Source organism: Ruditapes philippinarum, unplaced genomic scaffold (assembly GCF_026571515.1).
Source record: "Ruditapes philippinarum isolate M1 unplaced genomic scaffold, ASM2657151v2 ctg813_1_1_1_1, whole genome shotgun sequence".
Lineage (NCBI taxonomy): Eukaryota > Metazoa > Mollusca > Bivalvia > Venerida > Veneridae > Ruditapes > Ruditapes philippinarum.
Genome location: NW_026864281.1, coordinates 248331 through 269939, shown reverse-complemented (window position 1 = coordinate 269939; position 21609 = coordinate 248331). Strand labels below are relative to the sequence as shown.

The window sequence follows — 21609 nt, the reverse complement described above, 5'->3', positions numbered from 1 at the left end:
CAAGGTCATAGTGACCTTGACCTTTGACCTTGTGACCCCAAAATCAATAGGGGTCTTCTACCCAATATGGACAATCATCCTATGAAGTTTTAACATTGTGGGCCAAATGGAACTTAAGTTATGCTCCGGAAACCAAATTGCTAACGGACGGACGGACGTACGGACGGACAGACGGACGGACAGACAGACGGACGCCAGGGGGTATAACATAATATGCCCTTTCGGGCATATAAAAAAGATTATAACTGTTTTTCATTTTTTCTTAAATAGATATTTATCCTTGATTAAATATGAAAAAGTAATAAGTTACAACATAAATAAAATCTAACAATGCTATAAATCATAAATAATTTACCTTAAAACTATATCACATAATTATAACCTTTTCAAAATGATTTTACTAGTACACATTTTTTTCCCCCATTTTTAAAATAAATCTTTTTATCAATATAAATGAAGTATAATTATTTTTTTAGAAAGTGGATAGCAATTTTCAGGGCATTGTAGAATAATGCATGGTTGGAGTTTAAATGTGCAGGAATATAATCACAAAGGCCGATAGGCTAAAATAATTAATTACAAAATATTTGAACAATAAACAGTGCATTATTATGCTGTAATGCAAAAAAAATTAATATCTATTTCCATTCTAACATGCTAAGAAAAAAGAGGTTTGATAAAAATACAATGTATGTTAAACAACATTTGGCGTACAAGTAATTTTCTTGATGTCAATTAGTTTATTGACCTCATATCTGATGTCATATCATATGTTGTGTAAACATTTGTTTTTTTATGCTGTGCATATCATGTAATTCTGTACTTGATTGCCCTATCTGTTTCGTAAGGGTATTTTGTGAATCATGTTAGAATGTTAATTTAATATAACATGATTAACATACAGAGGACTGAAATAAAAAAAACATAACTTAAAAGTTATTAAATATGGCCCCAATAACAAATATAATTTCAAAATACAAAACATATCTGCAACTAACAAATAACTACTCTTTATAAAGTCTTTTAATATAAACAACTTTTTAATCAAAATCAACACTACAATCAAAAGTTTCAAGCATAAAAACGATATACCTAATACCTTGACCTTTATAATGTATTGGTTCAAAATAGCCTTGAAGTGTAGTGTATTGACAGCACTGTCAAATTTAACATTATTTTAAATTATATCTCAATTTTATATACAACTTCTATATGATACACGTGTAACATACAGTAATATAACTTACCGCCTTTCTTCTTCTTAACATTCATAATTAATTTCTTACGCACATAATCTATATATACATGTACACCATTTGTCACACGTAAACAGCTTTCAAACCATTAATATTTATTTCATTTCGCAATTAATTTGAATGATTTCTCAAGACAAAAAATAAAATCACAGATAAGAAAATAATAAAACTTAAGAAAAATGTATAAAATACAAAGGAAATTCTAATGTAAAAATCTGTAGAAAAATGTCCATGTTGGTGGATGGATTTGATCAAAGTGATTTACACAAATTGGTAGTTCTCACGTGGCACATTGAGTGGCATTCTGGGATTGTTGGTTTCCTTCCCTGGGATATCAAACATGGTGTACCAATTCATTCTACTAGGGCGGAATAGACCACAGCATCTCCAGTTCATCAAATCAACAAGGTTCTTGCAGACTCCACGACTGGAAAAAAAACACCAGATTTTATGCAACCTTTGAGAATCAAAATTAACTGCAAATTTTTTGTTTAACTGATACAAAGAATACTTCCAAAATGCTTGTATGAAAAGAAAACAGTAGTAAATAACCTTAAGAAGCAAAAAGTGTATACAAGAAATCATTGCTAAACGGAAAAATCCCTACTTAAAATAACAATATTTTGTTACGGAACATTTTAACAGTCATTATTCATGCATGTTAAATAACAGACATTATATGCTACAACTTTTTTTTTTCGTAAATTGACCATAATATATGAAAACAGAATTATTTCACTATTGATACATTTCATTAAAATAATTCATAAGATAAAGGTAAGTTTTATAACCTTTTCAGAAACAACCAAAGATATAAAAATAGCATCATTGTACAGTTTTTGTAATTCATTCTGTATAGTTCTCACCAGTAAGTTGTTACCATGGCCTTTATAACTCTGGGGAAAGTTATGAGAAAAAAAGGCTAGTTTTTACCTTTCATCTGTATACAAACCAATGGGTCAATGTGTTTGTGCTGTTTTGGTGGCAATATGGCTAGGGATATGTTGTAATGTTGGGTTTTTTTTAGCCAGGATTTTACTATGGGTTTTTTAGCTTGGAATTTTTACTATGTGAGGTTATTACAGAACAGGGTGTTTACCAGGGATATCAAAATCCCTGTTTTCCCCAAAGGTACAGAGACCATTTATGCATTTCATCAGTTGTTACGACAGTATCATGTTATCAATACATACTGGAAAGGATTCTCATAGGCATGTTTGGTGTGATCCTTGAAGCAGTGTTTGTCCCCGATACCATGAGAGTGACCATGATTATCACCAGGTGGCGCTTTACCCTCTGCCTTACGACGTTTACTCATGGCGTCAAGATAGAAATATCTCGCCTGGTTTAACCTCTCATTTGTGGTCATACCAAGCCACATTATCTGAAATAAAAATACAGGAAATGGAAATACTTTGCATAAATTTACCTTCATAATGTCAAAACTTGTACTATTTAGTATTTAAATCTTTATACATCTATTTAGCTTTAAATCAAATATCATTATACACAAGACATAAAATGGTATAGAGCTGTTTATAAAATTATGAAAAGTATCACCTTCAATCACATCATAATCACATAATAATTACAAAATACTCCTGATTTTCCTTATCAAAATATCCTTAATATCATCTCTTAATACAAGTAGAATTTAACAAAACATGAAAATGACTTAAATCAAATAAATTAAAAAAATTTGAAGGGAGATAATAAGAATATAAATAAGAATAAATTCACAATGTTGTAAACATGTACACAAACCTACCAAGGAATACTAAGTAATAATAGATACATATAACTTATCATTGTTTTGTTAGTCATAATTATATCACACAACCTTGCAAATTTTGCCACTCCGTAAAAATGGTATTTCACGGCCGTGCATATATTTTGATGTGATGTCATTAGCATTACACAAACACAGTGAAAAGACGTGATAAATGTAAGCATTACACTGTAGGCACGTCAATGTAAAATGACTCTTTTTCACTTTAAACGGTCTATTTTAGGTATGCGACAAATAGAATATTAAATTCATGTAAATTCATTACTGAATTTATTGAACTTGTTGAATAAGATAATATTATGCTCACCATATTTTATTCAACTCGTGCAATAAATTCAGTATTGAATGTACACTCATTCAATATCCTCTATATATTGGTCATTATAAGCCTATAAATATGTCCAGTAACTATAGTAATGAAAAAACACAATGACATACCTGATACAGCTGACTAAGAAGGAGTGCCCCTACCCACAAGAAGTGTAAAAATGAGTTGAGCCCGATCCAAAACACCCATGGTGACGGTTTAATTACTTTCCATAATATGCCTGTGAAACCATCATCATAGAAACTCATTGGTGCACAGTTTGCTTGCCAGTCTGAAATACAATGATATAGTCATATTTACTATTCATGAACACTTTCCCTGTTACTGAATTTGAATAATGGACATGGCCTGCTTTACATGTGGAATAGTCTATTGTAAATTTCAGAAAATACAAGAGAAAACATATACAATGAAACATCCCTTCCAATATTACATATGAGTCATTCTGGTTGGTTCTAGTGCTGATCTGATGCTTAAAGTCTGTCAATTACACTTCTATTGGTCCAACAGTTTAACATAATTTATGTAATAAGTCCAACAGTTTAACATAATTTATGTAATAAGTCCAACAGTTTAACATAATTCATATAATAAACATTTAACTAAATATTGGCTAAATAGCAGTCAATAAAACCTTTATACTGGTAACATAAAAAATTGTTAGTAGTTTATTAATAACCTATCTCTCTTGTGTAATTATATCTCAGTTATATCTAATAACTGTCTTACAGTTACCTTTATTTAAATTTTACTCAAAAATCAGCAACATGTTTATCTCTTTTTTCTCATTTCAAAATAAAATTCAAATATTACTAAGCCTGGCCCCAAACAGGTTACAATTTGTAAGAAATTAATAAATAATAAATGTCTTGCAATAATTAAAACATGATAAAACTATTTATAACAATACAAATAATAATGCAGTATCTTTATCACTATTTCTTGCAAAAAATGCGTCAAAGACAGAAATGGCTGGGTTGCATTTGTATAGCAAATATTAAGAGACTGTGATGTTATGAAAATTTTCTACCAATTTGACCATTAATGTAAAATTTTCTACTAAATCGTTAAACAGGAAGTGGATGAGTGACAGACCTGAAGTAAAATCCCACGGTATGGGACCACATGCCAAATATCAAGAGGTTGGGATAAGTAGTTGCTGAGAAAACTGTTACGAAACTTTCCTACAAATGACAATTAATGTCGAAAATTTAACTAAGTTGGCAAGCAGGAAGTGGATAAGCGACATAATCTTAATAATTTAAAAAGTTTAAACTTACAACATATGCATCCATAGATACACCAGCATATCAAGATATGTAGAAAGAAAAGATACAATACAAAATACTTGTGGGTATTGGCACCTGAAAATATAACCATAGACAAAGTTATACAAACATTTATTGTCAAGTTAAATTCAAAAACTATTACCATGTTTCATGAACCAAATTGGGCGTCCATGGCCGAGTGGTTAAGGTTGTTGACTTCAAACCACTTGCCCCTCACCGCTGTGGGTTGGAATCCCGACAGGGACTTTGGATTCTTTCATGTGAGGAAGCTATCCAGCTAGCTTACGGAACGTTTGTGGTTCTACTCCGGTGCCAGTTTGTGCCTAAAATAATGCACGGAAAGGCACCAGAGGTCTTCCTCCACCAGTAAAGCTGGAATGTCGCCACATGACCTATAATGTGTCGGTGTGACGTAAAACTGAATTGAACAAACGAACAAACAAGAACTAAATCTTACTGTAGAAGCATCCAGTAAATACTAACATGGTAATTTTAATTAATGTTGTACATCTATATAATTCTACGACTGTATATTTTTTCAATGTCACAAGCAGGCTGTTTGGTTAAACTTTTAACAAAATTGATTATGCTTATTTTTCATCTTCTGTTTCTTGTTAACTGGAAATATCAACTTCATGCACTCTACATGTAACTAAAACAAACTATATTTTGCCACATTATTTTCTATTTTTAGGATGTTTTTTATTTGCTTTTAATATTTATTATTGCAGGTCATGTGATTTTTGTCGCCAATGCTTGTTTGAGCAATACTCCACATGCTTCTTAACACATTATTTCCAGCACATACTGGAACATGTATAGATCACATAACAAGCTAGAACCATCATAAAATGTGCTTTTAATAATGATATTTCACCTATTGAACATGCAAGATTTCCGTACCAACTTACCTACACAATTTTCTACCCATGGACAATGATGATCAAACTTAGCAACACATTTGTTACATACAGAACAATGCTTTGACCTGAGGGGTCGACGTATCAGACATGTTGTACAAAATTGGTGTAAATGTAATGATTGTGTCTCGGCTAATTCTAGAATACCCTGAAATATAAATATAATTTATAAAACTGTAGAATGAAACTCTGCCAAATAGATGACATGCAAGAGCATTTGGTTAACAACTTTTAACTAATGGCACAAACCCATAATTCTGTGTCGGGTTGGACTTGAAAAAAATAAGTAGAAGCAGTGCTGGTATGGAACCTACAAACACTCACCAGTTAACTACTTCCTGTTTCATAACTTAAATATTGTAAGAAACATAAATTTGCAAACCAAAACAATGTTACAATACTGAATTCTTAAGTAAATTGTACATGTAAATTAATTTGGGTTGTCTTTCTTTTGAGTATCATATACATAAATATCAGCATAACATGGAATATGCCAATGTATATTTACTAATAATAGTTGTACATTATTCAAACTGAGTCTATATAATCTAAAAATTTCATTTACTTAAATAAATTATTCTTAGGAAAAATAAAAAAAGTTGTTAGTTAGTACATGTATTTGGAAACTATTCTCAACTAGAACTGTGTCCAAAGGACACGGATGCCCCCACTGACAACATATATATGGTATATAGTGAAAAAGTCAACAAAGGGCCATAATTCTGTTAAATTTGGTTGCAGCAAAAATTCCTTCCTTTACTTCCATCTACACATTAAGGTTGTTCATCCCTGGAAGTTTAAGCAAAATCTACCATCCGGTTTAAGAGGAGTTGCGTTCACAAAATTTCTACATAGTATATAGTGAAAAAATCAACAAAGGGCCATAATTCTGTTAAATTTGGTTGCAGCGAAAATTCCTTCCTTTACTACCATTTACACATTAAGGTTGTTCATCCCTGGAAGTTTAAGCAAAATCTGCCATCCAGTTTAATAAGAGTTGCGTTCACAAGATTTCGGGCTGTACGGACAGACGTACGGACGGACGGACGGATGGATGTACGGACGGACGGACAAGTGCAACGCTATATGCTCCCCACTTTGTGGAAGCATAAAAATTTAAATTCCATCTTGTGTTATTTATTCTGTTCAATTTCCTTCAGTTTTAATTTGATAATCTCATCAATCTCACAATAACTACCTTTATTTTCTCTGTTCTATCAGCCTTAATGAAGCCAGGGTCTGTCTTCCATGCCTTATAAAAGTTGAAGGTGAGCAATACACTAACTATCCAGAATACAACATCTTGTAACAATGTAGCTTCAACAAGTACACTTAGTTAAGGTAAATCATCATTTATGTTGTTATTATTTTACTATACAATACAATACTCTTTATTGGTAGCCAGGTTACAAACAGGGTAAGAACATGATAAGTTATCTAAAATATTAACAATATGTGGGTTAAATCATATATTAATTAGCTATTTATCAATATAAGGTAAATGAGCATAATGCCGCCATTTTAAGTACCAACAATGCTTCTACTTATACAGTATACAGGTTTGTTTAACATGAAGGAGTGATTACAGATATGAAGGCTGCCTAGAACTTACACAGGCGATACAGGCAAATCATTATGAACCGCTACATGTAAGCTAAACATTCAAGCTTAGCAAGAGACTGACAACATATGCTTACCTACTCATAATGTAGCACAATAAATCATTTAAACTTGCTTTCCTTACTTAGAATCAGGGTACAAACATTGGAAACAAAAGAAAATTTCCTTTAAATATCATATAATAGACACAAATTCTTTACACCTGACCCCGTCATGAATTACTTTTTCAATAACTTGATATGTGAATAAACAAATATAAAGGATATCTGGATGTAAGTATAGGAACCATGTTGTATACATCCACAGTTTAGTTGCCAGGTACCAAGCTACAGGCATTATAATCCACAGACGATCATCAAAGAAAAAACTGAAATATAAGATTAAATTATGTTGGTTCTTCTCATATCAATAATTCTATTGTTACTTTAGGTTTCCAGTAAGGTCATAACCTTCCAGTTTTATTAATGTGACATATTGTCAGGTTTTTACATCTATGCATTATTTCAGGCACAAGTAAGCTTTTTTAGCACAAGTACAAACTTCTATAAGCTTGCTGGATAGCTTCTTCATATCATGAAACCGAGGCAGGTTTCAAATCCACAGTAGTGAATGGCAAATAATTTGGATTAAAGACTTTAACCATTTGGCCAAAGAGAACCCTTTATGCTGTTTCTAATTTTTATTATTTCTATGTTAAATCATTAAAGTCATTATTGTCATATAATCATAATTGCTGTATTAATCTTAGTGAAGTACTTCATTTTACTCACAATTTAATTATAAAAAGTTTCAAAGTCATTTTATTTTTGTACATATGTTATATAAGAGTTACATTAGAATTATAAGATACTAACTAGGCACAAGTTCTCCAGTACAGAAACAGTATCCCAGCAAACAATGCCTTTATCTCGACTGCCAGGGAGCTTTCTGGTATGAAACCCACTCCAAACAGCAATATAAATGGGAAAATAAACATCATCTTTCTGCGGACAGCCTGAAATCAGAGTGACAAATTTATATCAAACAAGTATCGTCTTACCACTGATTTTTTTACCATGGGCCTTTTTCTGACAGAATTTTTATATTGTAGAATCTTTTAGGAAAAATATCAAAGTATTCAATCTAAAATTCAATTTGTGAGGATTTCTCCCAAGTAGTAAATAAAAACACACTTAATTTCAGCAAGTTCACACATTTATTTATATTAAGAAATATGTGTAAATGAAAATTAACTTAATAAAACTAGAACTATCACTAAATGTGATTAATACCCCCCACAAGACTGCTTCGGAAATGTGGATGTTACTAGTAACAGAATACCTTGTAAAAGAATTGAAATATAGAGTTATGGTTGTGGGCAATTAAAGATAGTTGTGGTTCTTGTATGTTGCATGTCCTTTCATTGAATTACTCTGTATTAAGAATAAGTCCAGAAAGACAAGGAAAAGGAACAAAGGGCAATAACTCTATAAATACTGAAGATGGAGTTATAGTTCTTGTGCACTGCACTTCCTCTTATTGTGCTTGACCATTGTATTAAGTTGTTTTGAATTCCAACCAGTACCTTTTAAGTTATGCTTCGGACAAGGAAAAGTACCAAAGGGAAGTAACTCTGTATTTTGTCAAAATGGAGTTATGGCTCTTGTGCACTTCACTTCCTTTTAATGTCCTTGACAACTGTATGAAGTTGTACTGAATTCCAAACAGTAGTTTTCAAGTTATGCTCTGGACAAGGAAAAGTAACAAAGGGCCATAACTCTGTAATTAGTCAAGATGGAGTTATGGTTCTTGTGCACTGCACTTCCTCTCAATGTGCTTGACCATTGTATGAAGTTATATTGAATTCCAACCATTAGTCTTCAAGTTATGCTCCGGACAAGGAAAATGCAACGGACGTCTGGATCGACCGACCGACCAACAAACCACCGGGTGTCTCCTATATACCCCCCAAACTTTGTTTTTGGGGGTATAATAAATCTCCCTAGAGAAACAACTCTTGGCAACAACCAAAATCTTGGTCTTCAAGTAAAACAAACTATTCTTACCTTATTTGAGGTATATTTGATAAGGCAATGAGGCATATCTAGCCCTCGTTCTAGACGAAGCTCTCGGATTTTTCTCACTAAGCCTGGATTTTTCTGTTGTACTGCTATATCTAAAGGTGATTCACCCTGATGTAAAAAGCATGTCTAGCATTTGAGAATGAACAACCAATATGTTATGGAACAATATTAACCCTCAACATGCTGAATATTTTAAATGGACTTGTCAATTTCAGGTATATCCATTTAAATATTTAAAGTTTGTAAGCCAACAGAATAGAGCCTGGACAGACTGTACGGATATGCAGGCTGGCCTGGCTCTATACTTGTGTCAAATGCCTAACGCTTTTGGTTCAAGCACTTTAAGGGTTAAGGGCATAACTTAAATTTGAAACTTTAACATAAAGAGATCAATTAAAACATTAATATAGATATACAGTATGTATATCTAATTCTAATTTGTTACCTTTCATGATAAAATATATTTGATATTTCATTATTTCTAAATTATTTATTTCTACTTTCAATTCTAGTCCATTTTCAATTTTGATGACAATACAATGGTAAACTTATAAGGCATACGGTGGTTAAATACATGTAATATCTAAAGCAAAAATTTCAGTACTTACCTTTGCATTTAAGGCATCAAGCTCTGCTCCTTTGTCCAGCAGTAATTTAGCGACTACATTATTACCTGTCGTACATGCCCAGTGAAGGGGCGTGTTCTGCTGGAACTTGTCAGATTTGTTGACTGCGGCACCAAATGTCAGCAGTAAACGTGCAGGGTCATGTCTGTATTTAAAATATTAAACATTTCATTCATAAAAACAACATGGTCACAGTTACTTCCTACATGGCTATTCTTTGTATAAATGAATCTCAAAAAATAGCTTATTCAATATCATAGTATAACATACTCTAAATCTATCTGTTCTCACTGCAGGTCTAAAGTAATTTTGTCAGCCAACAATCATGTTCTAAATTGGATTTTAAAACAAATACAAGGCACATAATACAAGGCACATGTAATGTATCATGTAATATATAAGTTATTTTCATTTTATTTCACTTTAAAACACAATTAACAAGCAATTATCATAGTATTGCAAGCAATCCATAAGTCCCCTACCGGTTAGAACCCCATAAGCATTCTGAAGGGCCATTGGCCATTCACTAAAGTTTAAATTTTTCTCTATTTTAAGTAAATTTGTTGGAAATGTTCTTTAAAAGTGATCACAGGAAACAGTTTTTATGAACAGACAGACAGACGGACTGAAGGACACTCTAAAGTTAATATTTGAAACATCCCTGTTACCAAAATATAACATTTTAAAAAGCAAAATTCTTAAAGAGGAGATAACTCTGGAATTAAAGATGCAATTTCATAAAAATTTTCAGCTCTTTTTGACTAATCACAAATATTGTTATATTTGCCATGTTTTAAGCCTATTTGTTGCCAAGGCAACCAATATTTTTTCAAAATAGGAAGAACAGATAAGACATGCATAATCTCAAGACTGCCATCTACCCACATGTCAAGTTTCATAAAAATATTTCCAGTACTTTTTGAGTTATCACTGGATTCAGTTTATGTGTAAAATTTGCCATATTTTCAGTCTATGTGTTGCCATAGCAACCAGAATTTTCAACATAGGAAGAAAAGAAAAAGACGTGCATAATCTCCAGACTGCCATCTACACATATTACAAGTTTCATAAAAATATTTCTATTACTTTTTGCGTTAACACTGGATCCAGTTTATGTGTAAAAACTGCCATATTTTCAGTCTATTTGTTGCCATAGCAACCAGAATTTTCAACATAGGAAGAAAAAAAAAAGACGTGCATAATCTCCATACTGTCATCTATCCATATATCAAGTTTCATAAAAATATTTCCAGTACTTTTTGAGTTATCACTGGATCCAGTTTATGTGTAAAATTTGCCATATTTTCAGCCTATTTGTTGCCATAGCAACCAGAATTTTCAACATAGGAAGAAAAGAAAAAGACGTGCATAATCTCCATACTGCCATCTATCCATATATCAAGTTTCATAAAAATATTTTCAGTACTTTTCAAGTTATCGCGGGATCCAGTTTTGTGGACGGACGGACTGACGGACGGACGGACGGACGGAGGGTAAACCTAAAGTCCCCTCCGGTAAACCGGTAGGGGACTAAAAATAGTATACGTCATATTCTATTTATATGGCAAACTTGAGTTTCACCATTAAAAGGATTTTATCAGATGAACACTGTACATTATTATAAAGTAACACACATACATATGTATAGAGAACAACAACATTATAAGCTACAATATAAACGTATGTTACTGACAACAGAATTTGCTATTTTGGCAACAAAGTTATAGGAAAGAGGGGCAAATAATTTTACTAGATGGAATTTTGTTAAATATAAAGGTATTGTACCCAAACACTCTGTATGATGCCCACATGAGAGCAGTCATTCCATTCTTGTCTAACATATCAACATCTTGTCCCTTTGCTATAAGATATGCTACAATAGATGTATGTCCAAATTGAGATGCCAAATGTATGCAACTACAACCTGAAATATATAAACATGTTTATCATATCATTCACTTCATTAACATTCAAAATAAATACATTTCTTCAAACATTATAATGTTTCTCCAACAGTGATTTTATCACTAAATTAAATCACTGTTTGGAGTTTGGATGTGAGGAATTATATCATTAGGGTGTAGCCGAACGATATAATGCTGCACATCCAATAGACAAACAATGGTTTTATAAAGCGATAAAAAAATTGTTTGGGATATATTATTTTGATTCTAACACAACATCAACAAATACACAATGCTGTGCCTGATATCAAGCTAAATTGTGCCTGATTTGTTTCCGTACTTATTTTCAGCGCGTCACATTTTTAATAGTTACATCACAAGACTAAAATTAGATCGTCAAAAAATGATTTTATTGCATATTTACACACACTTTCGGTCCATCAATGTTCAATAGGGCAAAATGCGGATTGTATTAGAATAATAATTTTATTATTTTATTTACAACAGTTGAACTTGATAACAAAATGAAATTATTAATGAATCCAATCGATGATAAAAGTTCCACTATCAAACTCTTTCATTATGACATAAAATCAGTTAAGTTTGTTTCTGTCACAGTGTAGATAACACATAGAAACGTCAAAATAACAAAGTTAGTAGGATATTGAAGATCTCTTTCCTCAAAGGTATCTGTTTCAATACTTAGACTGGCAGTCATACTGTAGTGTATAGCTTCATCAAAAATTTTAAAAGTTTGCTATGCTCAAAGAAAATTTCAATGGATAGTATAAATGTTAAAAGTGGCAAAGGGGTGATGCGACTGATAAACTATTACTTACCTTCTCCATCCCTCAATGACGGGTCAGCTCCGTATGATAACAGTAAAACTACCATTGGTAAATGTCCCTGTCTATATATAAACAATGTTATTGATTATGAATACAAATACATTTCTCTCAATTACTTTGTTCTACTTATGAATTTTGGTTATCCATATTGGGAATTGCAAATAAATGTCTTATCTCTTATCCTACTTATATCTCACCCCGGTAAATCTCTAGTATAAAACCCAACTTTTAGAATTTAGACGATTGGTATAACAACACTATAGAGCCTGGTCAGACTGTATGCATATACAGATTGAGCTGTTTTTATAAATAATATACAAGAACCAAACAATCTGTAGCATAGGTTCCATAATGTAATAGTTTAAAGCTGAATATAAATGTATGAATAACATTCCAAGATCTGTCAGTAGCACAGCATGCTTGACTATTCCTGTCCTTGATAGAAAACCAAGGGCTATACTGTCTTATCAGTATCTGCTTGTTAATGACATAAATTGTATCATATGAGGTTTTTGGTGGGGAACGATTAAAAAATCATTTCAAACATTAAATTGGTAAATATTCATTAGTAAACATTTACAAAATTAGTTTGTTGAGGTCTTGCACCACTTTTGACCAATTTAATTTTGCAACTGTTTACTAATGAATACTAACCTATACTAAATGAAAATTTGTTATTGTAAGAATCGTATAGTATGATGTAGCTGTTGTGTACCTTGTTGCCCAATGAAGAGGTGTAGAGTTCAAATCTCCACCAAATCTATCAACTATTGCCTTCTTTGACATAAAATACCTGTAAATAAAGGGACAATTCAAATATTACATATTACATGTAACTACAAACGCTCGCCTCTAAGCACTTTGTATTCAAATGAGCTAAAAAGAACAACAAATGTTTTGTAAAAGAAAAAAATACTGATGGTACTTTATAGTACATGTAAAATAAAACATGTCTACCATATCAAAACATATTTTTCAATGGAAACATTTCACGGGAATAGATATTAGATTTTCAAAATGGAGGTCATGATCTTAGTTGAATTCTTACCTGACAATATCTACTCTATTGTTGATAGCTGCCCAATGTAGAAGACTGACATTCTCTTTATCCATCATGTTAACATCATACCCTCCTTCAACAAGCTCCTGTATCCTCTCAAACACTCCATACTGAGTAGCTCGAACAATATCAAAGTTCTTAAAATCTTCTGGACCAGGCTGATGTATGGCATTTTCTGATGGAACAGGTGATAATGTTTCAGCCACCTCACCCTATATAACAAGGTAAAACAAAAACTTGTACAATTTACTTAACCATAGCCAGTTTCTCTACTCATTTTTCACCTTAATGTGTGTATATGCCTACAAGAACTATCTAAATCTAGTCACTTTAAACTTCACACATGTCAGTAAGTCAGTAGGGGTAAGGGTTAGAGGGTTGCATTAAAGACAGTGGCTAGCTGAACATGAGTCACATACAACTAGCCTATACAAACTGTTGAGGCTAGCCACGCAGCATTTTTAAAATAAATAACCTAAACAATAATGAATATGCAAACTTGTGTTTCTAAAAGAAGATTTTATTGAATATCATGAAAACTTTATCAATAACAAAAACTGTATTACTTTTTAGCGTTTCATGACCGAAAGTTTTTTCTTTTATTTTGAAAATCACAGACTATAATAATTTAAGTCAGAGAGAAAATACCAAGAGCAATAAAATGAAACATAATTAAACCATTTCTATTGAGTATTGACTACATTTGTAATAAAAAATGTCATTCCACACACTTTTAGCGGGCATTGATAATTTCAAGCTGGTAGTTTGCTCACCATTAAAAGATGCAGTGCACCTGTTTTTCATGATTGCATAAAAACGCTGTTATGTCAATCACATACTTAAATTGACAATAAAGTCTGTGGGTCAATTTCCAGTGGTAGTTAGATTATGACAAAGTATTTTAATTAATTATTTCTTGTAAATAGAACAGAATTGCCATCGGCTCACAAAAAACTCATTAATCAAACTCAAAGGTGATTTCATTTCTCATAGATTTATCCTATATATCTCTTCATAATATAGTCATTCAAGTGTTCATTCTTTGTGGAAGTGTTGTAAAACATGCAAGTTAATGCCTTCATTATTGCATTTATCTATTATTGAAAAAATGTTGTACGGCTACTGGTTTCCTTGCATTTTCCAGCCCCAAGTCACACTTTTTACCAGTAAAAAAAGACTCTGTCAAAAGACCAGTACAAAACTCTGACAGTCTCAGAACACAGAAAGGTACCTGTCTAGCATTTCCATATTTCAATGTTGCTCTTTTACTAACTTTATCATTGGAATATGGGCCTGATAATTTTAAATTATATGTTACACCTTTTCTCACGTTTATTCCAAATTTCATAGTGCTCGGTTTTCGGACCTTTTCAAATCGAGACATCTATAGTATAATTTCACTGTCAGTAGAAAAATCTCTTAGCTGATCGGAAAGTGGCAGTATGGGGATACCTTAACAAATCGTTGCATTCAATTGAATTTGAGTTCTACAAATCTCTAAAATGGGTTTTTAAAGACATTTTCTACAGTTTTATGAAAAAATAATCCTTTCATAGAATTTTCTAAATTTTTTGTATGATGAGTAAAATTTAATGACGAATTCAAAAATAAAAATAAAAATATATGTTGACGTGTTGGATTTCTTGTAAAATGGCAGTTTCCATGGTAACCGTATATCTAAAAACTGTCAAAATAGCCTAACTGTGTTATAATGAATAGAAAATGTATGAGATAGCTTAAAACACACAACGAGCATTGTTTTATGCAAAGATAACCTTATCTAATGATTCTGTATGAAACAAATGATAATCTGAACATATTTCTTTAAAAAATGAGTTTTCCATGTTCTTCAACCGAACAAAAAATGAGAAAAATGAACATGAATTCTCAGAATAATTAGAGATATTGAAAAAAGTGTTTCATAGAATTTTCTAATTTTTTGTATATTGTGTAAAATTTAATGACAAATTCAAAAAGAAAAAGAAAAATATATGTTGGCGTGTTGGATTTTTTGAAAAATGGCAGTTTCCATGGTAACCGTATATCTCAAAATTGTCAAAATATCCAAACTGTATTATATAGTCTGATTTTATTGACCTGTCAATTATGCATACATTATAGGACTCATTTAAATATTCGATCCCACTTCGGTTTGGTCCGTGTAGTTTACGAGAATTAATGAGGAGTATATTAGTCATGGATTGAAAGTCACGCTAGTTTAATGTGAAGGTTTTCGTTAATTCACAATAGTACAGTCGGTTAAGAGAATGCCTGATAATTGAGAGGTCTGTGGTTCGATCCTTATTGTTGCCATTTTTTCTTTATTTTTGCAGTATATTTTAATGGAACAGATTTGTATGGTATTTTACGGCATTGAAAAGACATTTATTGATTTTAATCCGTTTTAATTTTAAACATGAATTCTTAAAAAATGTTATTTAGAAAGAGTATAGACATAACAAAATTAAGTAAAACATAATAAAACAAAACGAACAACATAAAATAATCATATATAGCTTCAATAATGTTGAAAGTACTAATAAGACAAAACATGGACCAACGCGGTTTCGAACTTAAAACACGTGTTGCACTTAGTTTATAAACTCGTGCTTTACCCTATTGCGCTATAACGCTGAGTACACTTAGTTTAGAGATACAAATTAAATTAAATTCCTTCGTACAGCGTACATCTCACGACACTTACCGAAAATCTACCGAAGATTAATATACTGTGTGCATGGACCGTGTAATCAGTATGTAATTGACAGGTTAATAAAACCAAACAATAATAATGTATAAAATAGCTTATTACACTCACAATAAACATAATTTTATACAAAGCTTGCTTTATCTTAGGGTTCTGTATAAAAACAAACGATAATTTGGACATATTTCTTTAAAAAATGAGTTTTCATGCTTTTTAACTAAACAAAAAAAGAGAAAAATAAACATGAAAATTTTCTTTAAAAAATTAAAGCTATCAAGAAATTTCTTTTATAGAATTTTCTACATTATTGATATATCAAGTAACATTTGATTGTGGATTCAAAAATAGAAATAAAATATATATGTTGAAGTTTAAGTTTTTTGTAAACTGGCACTTTCCATGGTTACCGCATATGCCAACTGTCAAAATTACCACGCTTTCTTAAGAAATATCAGTGTTATACTAAATGTATTGTCAAATATAAAACATGTTGTAATAAGAATTTCTTTTTCTTTTGATGTTATATTAAGTAAGTGATACTGATTTTTTTTTTTTAAATATCTAGGGCTATATTATTTTTTTTCACTCGACTAACATACCCGAACAGTAAGCAAGTATTCAGTTTTTTTATTCAACACTTTTAAAGTATATCATTTTAAACTTCTTTGCCCAGTTGTCTGCCAGTAATCAAGTCGCGACGCACTTTTGTCACTATTATACCACAAGTGGGTGGGGTAACGCGCGCAGAATTATCATCAATGCTGTCGTACTAATGCTTGGAGAAATACTTTATGTGATGTTGTCTAAACGACATTCTTATTCTTTTGAACCAATCTCCTTTTGAACATTTAGAAATATCTATTCTGTATTATTTACTCATTATTTGCTTATAGCCGAAATTTAAACACTTATCCGAATACTATTCAACTTTACCTTCATTTGAAGAGTAATTATACGCGATTTTCTTTCTTGGATGCGCATAACGATGCGCACAGAAAACTACCGAAAACGTCTTTAATCCTGAAACCAAGTGCTTATGAGCAGCACAGGGGAGGGGTGCTCATTATGGTCTTTGACACACGCCAAATACCTGTGATGACGTGACAGAGATGTCTGATGAGCAGTTAGTCCTATAAATATGACGTCGCTTTGAGATATTTTTTGCTTCTGGGCAAAGCAACGTCATATCGAAATTGCTCAAAAACCCATAGCATATTTCGCCAGAAAATCAGGCGGAACGAAAAACAATTAAGACAGCGTGTATTTACATTAGTTTTGACCTATTTATGAACAGTACTAAAAAATAAATACCTTTTGTCAAAATAATTAAACTGTCACATCCGAAAAATCATGATTAAGTCCTCTCATGTATTTAAATTCCTTTTACCGCCGATAAACAAATGGCGGCCATACAGTGCACAGAATCTGATTGGTTAATTCAATTGCAAGCGTTTAACTGAGTCAGAACATTGTAACGGAATATTTTTTAACGAAATAATTACCCATGCACCGTCAGTGTGTTCGAATATATTTTTCCGTTCAAAAATTTGGAATCAATCTGTAAAGCACCTTGCTTAACCAGTATGGCTGATAGACAATAATACGGGGAAGTCAAAGACCGGGCCCGCGAAGCGGGTCCGGGCTTTGGCTTGCCTGGCTATAGACTACATGTGTATATTTAAAAGAAAATCAAATAAAAAAACAATTCAAAAATATATAGAATTCTATACCTATCAATGAAATTTTCAGTTCTAGTCGGGCGACGCCATTTACAATGCTACTCAATAATAATAGGCTTGGTATTCCGATAACGGAACAAATCTCAACTTTTCGGATTAATAATAATCGCTGAGTGTTCCGAGTGAAAACGGAAGCGATGCATGAAATACCGAATGACACCTTTAAAACAGAAAGAATGAAAATAAATTTTTAACGACTTCCCCGCTCATAGGCTTTGCCTAATTTCATATTAGATTGATGTTTATATTTTATTTTAAATTGATAAGTTCATTGTTTGAGAGTTTTTGTGTATTATTGAGCATGAAATTGAAAGAAAAGAAGATAAGCTTTTGAATAAAGCTTGAAAGACAAGACAATTGATAGTTCTGGCTTCTATAACTTTATATGTCGCTTTTATTTTGACGTTGCGACAGTAAAGTTATGGGTCAACCCTATTTGCAAAGGCTACCAGAATTTGACAGTTCGTGCGCGGTACATAAAAACCTCTTTAAATCAACCTTATTAATCAAATTTGGGTCAAATAAAAATACCAATTGATAAACAAATCAATTTTGAACCAATTCATGTTTTGTTTTTAAATGAAACTTCAATGACATTGTGTACCCAACTATTTTTAGAGAAATATGTAGAGAATGTTTACCAATATGGAGTCTGCTTTCAAATGAGATCTCGCGGGACTTCATGTTTTGGAAATTCTAGCATCTATTTTTAGTAACGGACCGTACATTATTTTTAGTAAGTGTATGATTTCTATATAAAAACAAACAAATAATTCATAAATCATCACTTAAAACAATATAAATCCAACATGTTTTTGGTACAATGTCTATTATTGAATAAATACACCGTTATTCATAATTGCAAAGCCATGTTTTCAGTTAAAAATAGCATTTGGGTCATGTGTCACCAAATGTCATGCAAAGGTATCCGAACCTTAATTCTCGCTGGTCACGTGATAATTAGGGCAGCAATGGCGGCGAATTTTATGAAATGTGAACCCGCTGATAAACTTTGAGGCAATATTTCATCAATCTAACTTTCTGCAGTGTTCGCATTTACTGAGTAAACATATCAATTTACTCGCTAAAATTGCCAGGGAGGAAAGAAAAAAAGGGCTGTTGAGTCCCTGGGACGAAACACTTTTTCCCCGATAATTGGTCAATTATCTCTTAAGTTTTTTTGCTCTGCTTGAAAATGATTTTCTATTCACTTTAAATAAATTGTATTATAAGAACTTGACCTTCACCTCATTTTCATTTGTTCCTTTCTCATTAGCAATGCAGATTTATATCCCAAACGTAGACTAGGAGCAAGTGCTCGGCCTCGTTTTGGGCCAACCTATCAATGGTATCCGCGAACATCAACAGTCACAAATTTGATTGTATTATGAAGTTATGCAAACATTGACATTTTTGTAATTGAGGACTCGTTCCATTTGAATTGGGACGTAACAGATCTATTAGCACTGAGTCCCAGGTACTCAGTAAAGTTAGGGAAAATCGCTAACACTGTTTCTGTGTTAAAAAATATAGACTGAAGGGTCCCAAATATATCTAACTACCTGTATTAAAATAGCTTTTGTCCAGATCACGCAAATTTATTGAATTACAGCATGACATAAAAATGTCACGGTTTTGGTTGACTTTCGATACGGGGTTGGCTTCAGCGAACAGGTCTAGCAATACTATAAAACCTGTTCGCTGAAGTATCTTTAGCTAGACAATTGACATTTTTTGTATTTTTTATGATGCTATGCGTTTTTGAGCCAAAACTATTAGACATCAGGCTTGACTGACAAAAACTATAACAAGCCTGTAACGTCTAATATATTGGACTAATGAGCAGTGTATACGGGCACTTCCTAGAGGGTTAGGGCTTAAAGTTAACAGAATTTTTAAAGCATGAATTTTGCTGCAGACAGATTCAAAAAGAGCTCCCATACATATTTTTATATATTGAACAAATTAGCAAATATACCTTCTCTAATAAAGGTTGAATTGGATTACAGTTTGGATCTTTTTCTTCCATTTTTCTAGTCTGTTTAATTTCCAATTCTCGGATAAGAAAAATTAAACGAAGTTATCAACAGTATCCCGCATAGAAGTATTTGACATAAGAAGCGAATACATATTAATTTACGAACTGACATTATTTCGGGTTTTGCGAAAATCGTTTATTAGCTGTGCGAAATTAAATTTGAGAAACAATTACAATTCTCATTATGGAATGATATGCTGTTTTATATTTCTCTGTACCAACGAAGTCATTATAAGATGTGCACGTCCAGTTTGTCACAACAAGAAAAGAGAAGAATACTAAAAATACGCCGTTATACACTTTTTACTTAACTTTGATACACATGTGTGCAGGTCACCAGAATGTGTAAAAAAAACTTAAGAACAAGAAAAAAAGTAATTCAGCTTATATACTTCTTATTTTTAGGTCCAATTCTAATTGATTTTCATTGGTTTGGCATTTTTGCTCTAAAAACAAACACCCAAAAGATAGAGAAACTTCAGCATACAGTAGAGGTGTATGAATAGTTTTAAATGATTTCAAATCTACATATGACCAGGGTCTTTCAAATAGAAAATCTATTTGAAAGACCCTGATATGACACACTATTAAAAAAGTAGATATGCCTACCCTACAATAATCAAGAATGAAAAGTATAGCCAAAGAATTTTTAAATCGCAATAATATGTGAAATGTCAATTCAAAAAGAAATAGTCCCGAATGTTTTAGTTAATTGTAAGTGACGCGTTCATATTCAAAATTTCTATTCGATTCAAAGTTTATCAGTTAAATATTTCCAACCCAGTAGCAGGAAAATATATTCCATTCTATTTATTTCATTTCGCAAATTTTGCATATTTTTGATAAGGTGTCTGATAAAGCTTGGGGTGACTGATAAAGCTAGGTTTATCAGGCATGCACTTTATCATCAGAAATCAACGTAATGACATGATAAATATATATATCTGTGGGAAGACCAAGAGAGAGAGAGAGAGAGAGTAATGCAACCATACCCATCCACACAGGAAGAAATTAAGACTCAGTTTATAAGCACTTGTAAACTGAAACAAAAAAACAGTCTACGAAGGAAATATATCGTAATAGTAAGTGAAACTTAATTCTATAAATCTTTAGAGTACATAATTATGATACATTGTTGGCACTGTACAGGTACAAAAGAACACATTAAGATTTATTAATTACAAAAAGTAGTAAAATTAATTACAACAGTTATAAACATACTGTAAGTATTCTATTCTAAGTATAAAGAATAAGTACAACCATATATTTGAAGAAAAAAATTGAAAGACGTATTATCCATCTGGGAACATAAAGTGTATAAGTTATATAAGAAACTTTAGATCTTTAATTACAGCCGTGATTATGAACATTTCGCGAAAGTAAAATACACGCAAATAAAGCGGAAGTAGTAATGTCAGTCAC

General features: G+C 31.9%; 1 protein-coding gene across 1 annotated transcript; it reads right to left on the bottom strand.

Moving 5' to 3' along the window:
* Positions 1-233: 233 nt before the first annotated feature.
* On the bottom strand, positions 234-20247 carry LOC132725057 (palmitoyltransferase ZDHHC17-like). The gene is made up of 15 exons (XM_060710052.1): positions 20128-20247; positions 13692-13915; positions 13359-13436; positions 12635-12705; positions 11677-11815; positions 9874-10036; positions 9248-9373; positions 8057-8196; positions 7469-7569; positions 6781-6908; positions 5574-5730; positions 4654-4737; positions 3484-3644; positions 2450-2640; positions 234-1683 (listed from the first exon to the last, which is right to left on the bottom strand). The coding sequence occupies exons 1-15, from the start codon at positions 20176-20178 to the stop codon at positions 1518-1520; spliced, it is 1980 nt and encodes a 659-aa protein (XP_060566035.1). The 5' UTR covers positions 20179-20247; the 3' UTR covers positions 234-1517.
* Positions 20248-21609: the final 1362 nt, after the last annotated feature.

Coding starts and splice junctions, on each gene's coding strand:
- LOC132725057 (XM_060710052.1), bottom strand. CDS start 20,178: ATGGAAGAAAAAGATCCAAACTGTAATCCAATTCAACCTTTATTAGAG. Junction 9,374..9,873: donor TTGATGCCTTAAATGCAAAG/GTAAGTACTGAA, acceptor TTTTTACATCAG/GGTGAATCACCTTTAGATAT. Junction 7,570..8,056: donor TACTGGAGAACTTGTGCCTA/GTTAGTATCTTA, acceptor CTTATATTTCAG/TTTTTTCTTTGATGATCGTC.